This window comes from Salmo salar, chromosome ssa18 (assembly GCF_905237065.1).
Source record: "Salmo salar chromosome ssa18, Ssal_v3.1, whole genome shotgun sequence".
Lineage (NCBI taxonomy): Eukaryota > Metazoa > Chordata > Actinopteri > Salmoniformes > Salmonidae > Salmo > Salmo salar.
The window spans coordinates 28,485,486-28,495,766 of NC_059459.1; the positions used below are offsets into that span (position 1 = coordinate 28,485,486).

A 10,281-nucleotide genomic window follows, 5' to 3' on the forward strand; every position below is an offset into this window, starting at 1 on the left:
AGTTTGGATTTCAGTTTATCGCTAACCTTATCACAGGGACTTTGAAGCACTAACTTACATCATCTGCATGCTGACTCCATCTTTGACGACGCCACATAAATGGAATAGGTACTAGCTAGCTTAATAGTTAATATTTGCGCGCTAGCTCTGCATATTCAGCTAGTGTGTGTGCGCGATTGACTGGATTAACCTCACGTCAGTTACGTGCATTGAGTGCCTTTCAGACAGAAGATACGACCTCTCTGTTACCGAGCAAGCTAAGGAACTGGCAGTGGATCAAACCATTGTGAGGCAAAGGGTGGGGGGGTTGCAATCTTTTGAAACTTAAAAACGCGCTTATTAAGTGTCTATAATCAGCACAATTGCTTTCATTGCGTATTATTAATATTATTTAAATTACATAGTTATGTTTCAGTGATATTGGGGGGGACAAATCATATTTTTCCCAGGATGGGGGGGGTCGTGTTCCCCCGTCCCCCCCAGGATTTCCGCCCCTGGCTCCTACGTATCTTTCCAATTTGGTCCTGCTGTACATACGCTACGGTCACAAGACGCAGGCCTCCTAACTGTCCCTAGAATTTCTAAGCAAACAGCTGGAGGCAGGGCTTTCTCCAATAGAGCTTCATTTTTATGGAATGGTCTGCCTACCCATGTGAGAAACGCAGACTCGGTCTCAACCTTTAAGTCTTTATTGAAGACTCATCTCTTCAGTAGGTCCTATGACTGAGTGTAGTCTGGCCCAGGAGTGTGAAGGTGAACGGAAAAGCACTGGAGCAACGAACCACCCTTGCTGTCTCTGCCTGGCCGGTTCCCCTCTCTCCACTGGGATTCTCTGCCTCTAACCCTATTACAGGGGCTGAGTCACTGGCGTACTGGTGCTCTTCCATGCCGTCCTTAGGAGGGGTGCGTCACTTGAGTGGGTTGAGTCACTGACGTGATCTACCTGTCTGGGTTGGCGCCCCCCCTTGGGTTGTGCCGTGGCAGAGATCTTTGTGGGCTATACTCAGCCTTGTCTCAGGATGGTAAGTTGGTGGTTGAAGATATCGCTCTAGTGGTGTGGGGGCTGTGCTTTGGCAAAGTGGGTGGGGTTATATCCTGCCTGTTTGGCCCTGTCCGGGGGTATCGTCGGATGGGGCCACAGTGTCTCCCGACCCCTCCTGTCTCAGCCTCCAGTATTTATGCTGCAGTAGTGTATGTGTCGGGGGGCTAGGGTCAGTCTGTTATATCTGGAGAATTTCTCCTGTCTTATCTGGTGTCCTGTATGAATTTAAGTATGCTCTCTTTAATTCTTTCTTTCTCTCTCTCTCTCTCTCTCTCGGAGGACCTGAGCCCTAGGACCATGCTTCAGGACTACCTGGCCTGATCACTCCTTGCTGTCCCCAGTCCACCTGGCCGTGCTGCTGCTCCAGTTTCAACTGTTCTGCCTGCGGCTATGGGACCCTGACCTGTTTACCGGACGTGCTACCTGTCGCAGACCTGCTGTTTTCAACTCTCTAGAGACAGCAGGAGCGGTAGAGATACTCTGAATGATCGGCTATGAAAAGCCAACTGACATTTACTCCTGAGGTGCTGACCTGTTGCACCCTCGACAACCACTGGATTATTATTATTTGACCCTGCTGGTCATCTATGAACAATTGAACATTTTGGCCATGTTCTGTTATAATCTCCACCCAGCACAGCCAGAAGAGGACTGGCCACCCCTCATAGCCTGGTTCCTCTCTAGGTTTCTTCCTAGGTTCTGGCCTTTCTATGGAGTTTTTCCTAGCCACTGTGCTTCTACACCTGCATTGCTTGATGTTTGGGGTTTTAGGCTGGGTTTCTGTACAGCACTTTGAGATATCAGCTGATGTAAGAAGGGCTTTATAAATACGTTTGATTTGAATGTGTGTGGTGCCAGAAGAAGTCTGGGGTGCTCTCTCATGTTTAACTACAAATCATACTCTTTGTCCTTTGTTGAAATTATGAGATTGTAGATGGTTGGGTGCGGTTACCCAGCTAACAAAAGGATGTCCTAGTGAAGTACCCTGATCGTCAGCGATAGTCCCAGGGATGCCACACTATAACTAACTAGCTAATGTAACAACTCAGTGGCCTTGAGGTTAGTGTCCGCACTGAGATTGGAAGGTTGCAAGTTCAATCGCTGGCTGAGTCATACATAACAATTGAAAAACAAAACCTGATGCGTCTCTGCTTGGCACTCAGCATTAAGCTAGATTTGGGGTAAGGATCCGCAATAGACTAGTGTCCTGTCCAGGGGGTGTACTTCTTAATCAAGCTGCTACCCTGTGATCTGTTCTGGCTCACACAAGGCTACTGATGTATTGTGTGTTCGCCAGACTGAGGTGAAGGTCAGGCTGCATGTTTTTATGACTACCCAGTTATATCAAAAGCTTGCCTCGTTAAACTAGCCTGATCTCACAAGCTCACATTGTTTCACTTCACCTGTCATGCCAAGTTGACAACAAAAAGAGTGCAGAGCCTGAGACATACAATTGAATAAACATGTACAGGTTGAACTATTCTGTGAATCAATGTGTTGCAGCATTAGTAGTCTCTGCATTGTAGCACCATCAGTTCAGCGTGACCAAAGTCACACAGAGATTCTTTACAGTCTGGAAGGTGGACACAACAATGGAGTATGTCAACCGTGATGGAGAGGTCTTGGATGTGGCATGCCTTCCCCAGGAAGGAATAGCAGTGCTGTGTTGTAGAGTTTGGGCTTGACGTGGCGGGCCAACATCCAAGCAGAGATGTCTGCCAGCCACACAGAAATCATACGTGTATGGAATGTGAGAAAGAGTTGAGTGCCATCAGCATAAGTGATGAGACCATGTAAGGATGTGACAGAAGCAAGTTTGTGTACAGAGAACCCAGGGGTACCTAGTGTTGAGACATCAGGGACAGCAGTAATGAGAAGGTGCAGATGCTGACCTTTCCATGTCACCTGGTAGGAGCCAGGTATGTTGTCAACAAAGCGCATAGCCCAAGACAAATCAGTATGAATTACAGCAGTAGTAGTCTCCGCATCGTAGCACCATTGGTTCAGCTCTGTGCTCACACCAAGGGTCTTCAGTCTTGGTGAACACAATGGAAGCATTTTGATAAAGCACTTTAAATATCTTCAACTTCATTAGAATGAAGCCTTTCATTTATGTCTTCTCTCATCGTGAGAAATTAAGGTGGAAATATTCAAGTCATAAGAGCAAAATAAATGTCTACAAAGAGAAAGAACACACTGGACCAGTGTATGAGACCATTATCATATAGGACAATAGTTTATCCACAAATCACCTCAGTAATTCAACATTCAATGCATTTGGTAATATTGGATATTTTCAGACTCAATGGGAACACCATTCAACAGTATTAAAAGGAGAATGTAGCAGGAATCTGTAATGTTGTTTGGCCAATAGGGGGCACTCTCCAGACAATTCTGAATCTTCGACCCTGAAGTCTTCATTTTCTGATCCATTACTACATTTATCAGCATAAGAGACAAAGCGACAGGGTCCACTTGCATCAATCTGTTCACGAGGGGTTGAAGCAATAAGCAGACCGCCTGCCTTCCCACCTCCTATTGTTAGGGCATCCTACGGCTGGCTTTGTACCATAGATGGTGGATAAATGAAGGCCTTACTCAGGCCACTTACAAATGAAAAAAGTTTGTTCTGGTCTGCTTAATGTCTCTCCCATAGACACCAATGCAATATCAGCTGGGTCTGGTCTGCTTAGTTCATTGCCTGTATGATCCAAGAACGTAACCAGGACAAAAATGAGCGAGTGGGATGTCTCGCTTCCACTGACATCTCTGCTTGTACAACCACACAAGCTTATTTATGCAAGATCAACACAGTAGTATTAGTAACAATTTACCTCATTATCCCTCTATCCCCTAAACTAGTGTAAAACATTGGGAGGTGGCTTATGGTAGAGAAATTAACATTATTTGGCAACAGCGCTGGTGGACATTCACGCAATCAACATACCATTTGCACACTCCCTCAAAACTTGAGATATCCGAGTCATTGTGTTGTGTGACACAACTGCACATTAGTGGCCTTTTATTGTCCCCAGCACAAAGTGAGCCTGTGTAATGATCATGCTGTTTAATCAGCTTATTGAAAATCCACACCTGTCGGGTGGATAGATTATCTTGGCAAAGCAGAAATTCTCACTAACAGGGATGTAAACAAACTTGTGCACATGAGAAACAAGCTTTTTGTGCATATGGACCATTTCTGGGATCTTTCATTTCACTCATGAAACACTTTACATGTTGCGTTGATATTTATGTTTGGTATATTTACCGCACACTGCAAATGTAATAGTATACACAAACATTTCAAATTTGTCCAGGGCATATAAAAATAAGTTGTGAAAACAGGAGTGACTTTTTCAAATGTTTTATTTGATGACAATATACAAGAACATCTTGAGCACGAGGACCATCCCTGATTCGCCGGGCTCACTGTAGGAAAACAGAGGAAGGGAAGTTAGCTCATCTGCAAAACAGAAGGTCACCATTTATCTATCCACCACTATACTAAGGGGGGGGGGTCAACTAATTTTTGGGCTGAGGGTTTGAAGGAGGGTAATAGTTGAAATTGGGCGTGGGAACAGATGCAATTGCCGTGGGACGATGGCTCAACCTACACATTTGTTATAGTAAAAGCATCCAAATTTCAAACTGCAAAATTACAGATAAAGCTGCAATGAAACTGTTTGGGCAACCAACCAAATTCACAGAAATTTGTTATAGATCTGTCATTGAAAGCAAGTCTAAGAAGCAGTAGATCTGTTCTATGTGCATTATTTCAATGCTTCCCATTCTTAAGTTTGGTTTGTGTGTCTTACTTTTGGTTTTGTACACCAGCTTCAAACGGTTGAAAATACAATATTTTATGGTTATGGAAAATATATTTCACAGCGGTTTAGATGGTACAATGATTCGACAATACTTGCCTGTTTTGTCACAAACTTAAATTAGGCAAACTTAGAATTTTAGCAACCAGGAAATGGCGGAGCGATTTCTGCATAGTGCATCTTACATTTTTCAGCTCAGTGAAGATACCAATTTATTAGGCAGTCTAGTATAATAAAACATCAAAATACATATAAAAGAACATTACATTAAATACATGCCTAAATGAAATTATGAGGGTTAATGTTTTAGAAAAGTTGTATAAGTGGACATGTGGTTGTTGTCTCACACAGACAGTAGTTGTTTCTAACTTATTATCCAATGCATCACTCTAGACTTGCTTTATTACACGACGACCGGAGGCCACCGCTTGTACTGCATGTTAGCATAACTGTACTCAGCGGTTGACAAATACAAAGCTGTAATAGTTTAACAGCAGAATAAGAATAGTAACCTTTAGAAGCAAAGTAGTAGTGTAATTTAGTGTTTCTTTAAATTGATATGACGTTAGTGGATATAAGATTATTTCTCAGAGTATAAGTACCACCAGCCAGGGTAAGTTTAGGAGTTTGGGGAAATACGGTGGGATGAAGAGGGAAGGTTGGTATTGGTAGATAAAAGGTTGTGGGAAGACTACAGGTGAGACATGCAGAGACCGGTCTCAACTAGCACTACCAGGATACAAGAGTCAACGTTCATTTCAACACATGAATAACAGCACGCCATGCCCGCTTTGCTTTATACCTGGAACAGACCTCATTTCTGTAAAGAAATCCACAGGAGGCAAAAGAAAAGCAAAAGGATGAAGATAATGTTAAGCTATTTTACTTAAATTAATTACTCCTAGAGTAGACCCCTGAAAGGGATAAGATTTGCACCGAAGATGAATTACAAAATTCAGTCAACTCCACCCAGGAAAAGAATACAATCCAAACTGAATGCTGAGCACTAGATGTGGGCATTTGAATAAATACACACAAATGCAGCTTCTAGAAAGTCTATCAATCCATTCTTGGGGGGGGGGGTGCACATTTGTGTTCTAACCCAGCACTAAGACTTAACTAGTTGAATTATGTGTTTGTGCTGGACTAAAACAAACATGTGTTCTCCATTGGGGTCGTCCAGGAATGAATTGAGAAACGGCTCTAGTTTCTAGTCTTTCAGAGATCCACTTGGCGACCTACTACTGAGTCTTAAGACCACACAATATGGTTCAACTTGGGATCTAAACCACTATTAGTGTTCAGTTCACACTCACCAAAATTATGGTCATGAGTTAATACTTAGCTGTTCATTCTAACTGGTAGGGGACTGAACTGAAACCCAATGTGGACGTTAAAGAAATCCACATGTAAAAAGGCAGTAGCTTTTTTGGTTATATAAAAGGGAGGATTGGGATGAAGTCAGCTAGGAACACAACAGTAGCATTATCTACACACAGCAGTTAGTCTACTGATGAAAACATTTACCTTCTACAGTCCCAAAGAACAGTTGTCGAGAGAAAAAGATGACTCATTAAAACAGTAAGAACACATAAATAAAGACAAAACTAAGACTTAGGAAGTGGAAAAGATGCATGTAATGAATAATTAACTAATAAGAACGAAGTGACACTTGGGCTGTTTCAATAGTCTTAAGCTGCCTCTTCCATCTGCACAGATGTGAAGTTCTCTTGGGTGAAAACATAGCCTACATCTTGTAGCCATTCATCACTACAGTCACCCACTGTTTTCAAATCAAAGCAGAGGAAGGACAACAAAAGCAGCTTGTGTAAAATTGTGACTATTGAGACGCACCCATACAAGAGGAATGCACCATAGGGGGAATAGCCAAGTTACCTTTTTGCCAGCAGCACCCACACTGGCTTTCTTGGTGCCTCGTACTTTCTTCATTCTGTTCTTGCGTTCCTTGCGCTGTTTTCTGGAGGACTTCTTCTTCTCATAGAGACCGTGCTGTGAGAACAATAACATATTTACCAAAACAGCACTGCTTGCAATGTGCATCACTAGCAGACAATAGATGATACTGATGGGACAAACTATACACAGACATGGTGTCATACAAATTAAAAGAATAAAGCCACCCCCAAAATTAAAACTCAACACTTGTTTCCATTTTTCCAGCATTCACTCACCCTGGCCAGTCTGTGCTTGGGCTCGTTCTTCTTAGCGTAGTCGAGAGAGTCGTAGACCATGGCGAAACCCGTCGTCTTGCCGCCACCAAACTGTGTCCTGAAGCCGAAGACGAACACCACATCGGGGGTGGTCTTGTACATTTTGGCCAGCTTCTCCCTGATCTCAGTCTTAGGGACTGTGGCTTTGCCCGGATGGAGGACATCAACAACCTAGAACAGGAGACAATAGAGAAACAGTTATAGACACAATGGAGAAACAGTTATAGACCACACAGCACTTATTGAGGTCTTGTTTTGGTGTTATATGTGGTAGGAAAGAAACATTTGGGACTTACCATTTGCTTCCTTTGAAGCAGCCGGTTTGTCATAAACTTCCGGGTTCTGACTGTCACTGTGTCGTTCTGAAAGTAGATGGAAAACAGGTTAGCATTCACAATACTGGAATGACAATACCGTTCTGGGTAGCTTTTCAGACCCCCTTCTTGCAGGTGAACACATTGTTGGTTTTACAGTAATTGAAAGTGTTTATATTCTTGCCACTACTTTCAACAAAATCTGGAAATTACGACTGGAACAGGAACCTGACACGCTGGGGAGCCTACACACATAATATATACAAGTAGTAAACAGCAACAAGTATTGAAAAAGACGATGGCTTTGTCAGGTAGCTAGTTAATTAGCAGGCCAAAATAAAAAGTTACCTGTTGTATGACAATAACACATCAGATCACACCAGGCACCTAGAGGTAGTTAGCCAACTTCATTACCTTGTATTTCGTGACTTAAAGGTAAGATTTAGTAGGTAGCTACGTGAAAAGTATGCCAAGTACAAGTACTTACAAACCAAATTATGCTGACAGGTTGCTAGCGTCACTGATGTTAGTAAGCAACTTAGCTAGCTAACGTTAGTCGGCCAACGTGTGCTAGACCTGTTTAGATGGAAGGTAGTTAGCTAACTACTTCAAAGACAAGAGTACTTCTGGTTGGATTGATTACAAGGTACATGACAAATATCATGCATTTGTGGTAAGTTAGCGTTAGCCATCTTGTGGCATTTAACGTTAATAGTCTCCAGAATAACAATGCTGCTTTACAACTGACATGCCGTGTCAGGGAGACTACCGTTAGCCACAGCAGTCGAGGACACCTTGCACATATTGCCCGTGCTGGCCAAATAACGGCATTATATCATACTGTAAAAAAAAACACAATGTAGCCGCCAACTAGTAGTCGTGGAAAAGTATAAGTTATGTGTTATAAAATTACTGAAAGACTTGTACAACCAAATGAAGAAACGGTCCAAAAGCCAGAGCTCGGTTAGGCCACCAGAGTTCTTAAAGGACTAAAAACAACTTTTACAACTTAAATGTTGTAATATTCCTACAGGGATGGCTTGTCAATGTATTCGGACTTCACGACTTCAACAACGACGAAAGGATGCTTAAGATATATGTAGGATTTAATTCTACATTTTATGCCACAAGACTCACCATCTTGGCATCAGCCTCTCAGGGATGAGGAAAAGGAGGAAGGGCCCGAAGCTGGCCAACCAAATGCCTGAATGGAAGCGGTGCGACCAAAATTCTTGCCTGACTAAAAATACATGCCGATTATTTGAGAGCCAACATAGGAAAATATAACGTGTCGTTTTGTCCTTTGTATGTACTATTTTCTTAAGTGTATATGACAATAGATCAAACGTCACAAAATAAAATAAATGCCCATGTAATTTTGGCAAAACACATGAATGTGTTATCCAAAAATACTCCATGATTAATCTGTATTTTATCCTCTGTACTTACTGACGTGAATTTATATGTATTTCTATTAGTATGAGTATTCTATATAAAATTGTATGCAATACATTCAGAAATAACATTTTTTATTGATTACACATTTATTAATTGGTGGCCATTTTATTCATCTAGCAGTTACACAATCATGCTCTGACGCCCTTTTTCCAAAAGTAGTCCACCACATTATTATTTATTAACGCAACAATGTATGTTAATGTATACTTTTGTTTATTATTGAACGACATGGAAGTATTTTTACTCACGTCATTCATGAAATTTGGCTGTAATGCAGAAGTAGAGAAATCATAGAGAAAATCCTACCTATACCGCTAGATGTCAGGCAAGTAGCGTCAATGACAGCCTGGGCCGTGATTTGGGTCATGGATTAAAATAGACACATTTCCAGTGTCCACTACTTGTTTGTAGAGCAGGGATCACCAACTAGATTCAGCCGCAGGCCGATTTTTTCTTGAGCGGATGGTCGGTGGGCCAGACGTAATTACAAGTAATTTCTAGACTGCAAATTGACCGCAAGAAGCCCGAAGATATATAATATTTGATTAAATCATAATTATTTCAAACCTTGATTACATTTGTATACGATCACGTCTCTGTATTATGCGTGGAAATACTTGGGAACAGATTTCCAAAATTAAAACCACTTGGAGCTCATTTCCTGGTGTTTTTACAGTCTTTTATTTCCAACAATGAACATTTTGCAGGACCATCTAAATACTTTCGACCACGTTCTTACCAACCGAGCCAAACAGAACCACGGATTTCACATATTGAAATGCATGAGAAACTGGACTTAAAATGCACAGTAACATGGTTATTTCATTTATTTTTATGGATTCAAACCTCAAAGAATCACATTCCAGAGAGTGGAATTTCAGAGACATGTTGCCAATAGGGGGCAAAAGGGAACGTGCCCCCAAAATATTTTTTCAGACGTTACATTTATCGGATGTTAAATTAATTACTTAACTTCATTTTTTACACCACATTTTATCATAATTATTTATAAAAATATCTGTCAGCGGTATTTTCCCTATTAAGTGGTTCCTTCCAAGGTGCACCACTGAGCAAAGATATGCTAGGCAGGACGCTAGATACTCCTGCTCTAGTGTATGCGTACAGTATTGTCAGTGTAGGAGAGAAAGTGTCAAGTGATTTGATTTTAGCTTCCGGTGATAGGCAGGACTCACAGGAGGTATGTTTGTAAATGAATTTGATCGAGTTATGTAACCGATTGATTCCTTCTTGATTAAATAAAGCAAACATGTTTTGTTGTTTCTCTGTAATTCTAGCCACCTAGCAATTTTATTAAATTGGCTTTAGCTAGCCAGCTAGATAGGTTCCCAATCTCCCAACCTCATAACTAGCTACCAAGCTATTTCAGGCTATCAATCAAGTTAGAGTAGCTT

At 41.6% G+C, this 10,281-nt stretch overlaps 1 protein-coding gene across 5 annotated transcripts; it reads right to left on the reverse strand.

Moving 5' to 3' along the window:
• Window positions 1–4,390: 4,390 nt before the first annotated feature.
• rps24 (ribosomal protein S24) lies at window positions 4,391–8,710 on the reverse strand. 5 transcript variants are annotated; one of them, XM_014155127.2, is made up of 7 exons: window positions 8,549–8,580; window positions 7,394–7,459; window positions 7,059–7,268; window positions 6,763–6,876; window positions 6,394–6,396; window positions 5,669–5,686; window positions 4,391–4,471 (listed from the first exon to the last, which is right to left on the reverse strand). In XM_014155127.2, exons 1-6 carry the CDS (start codon window positions 8,549–8,551, stop codon window positions 5,681–5,683), a joined length of 402 nt encoding a protein of 133 aa, XP_014010602.1. In that variant the 5' UTR covers window positions 8,552–8,580; the 3' UTR covers window positions 4,391–4,471; window positions 5,669–5,680. The 5 variants fall into 5 exon arrangements, with proteins under 5 accessions (XP_014010602.1, XP_014010603.1, XP_014010604.1 ...); XM_014155128.2 differs by lacking the exon at window positions 6,394–6,396 and having other exon boundaries at window positions 8,549–8,579; XM_014155129.2 differs by lacking the exons at window positions 5,669–5,686; window positions 6,394–6,396 and having other exon boundaries at window positions 8,549–8,603.
• Between the last annotated feature and the right edge of the window lie 1,571 nt (window positions 8,711–10,281).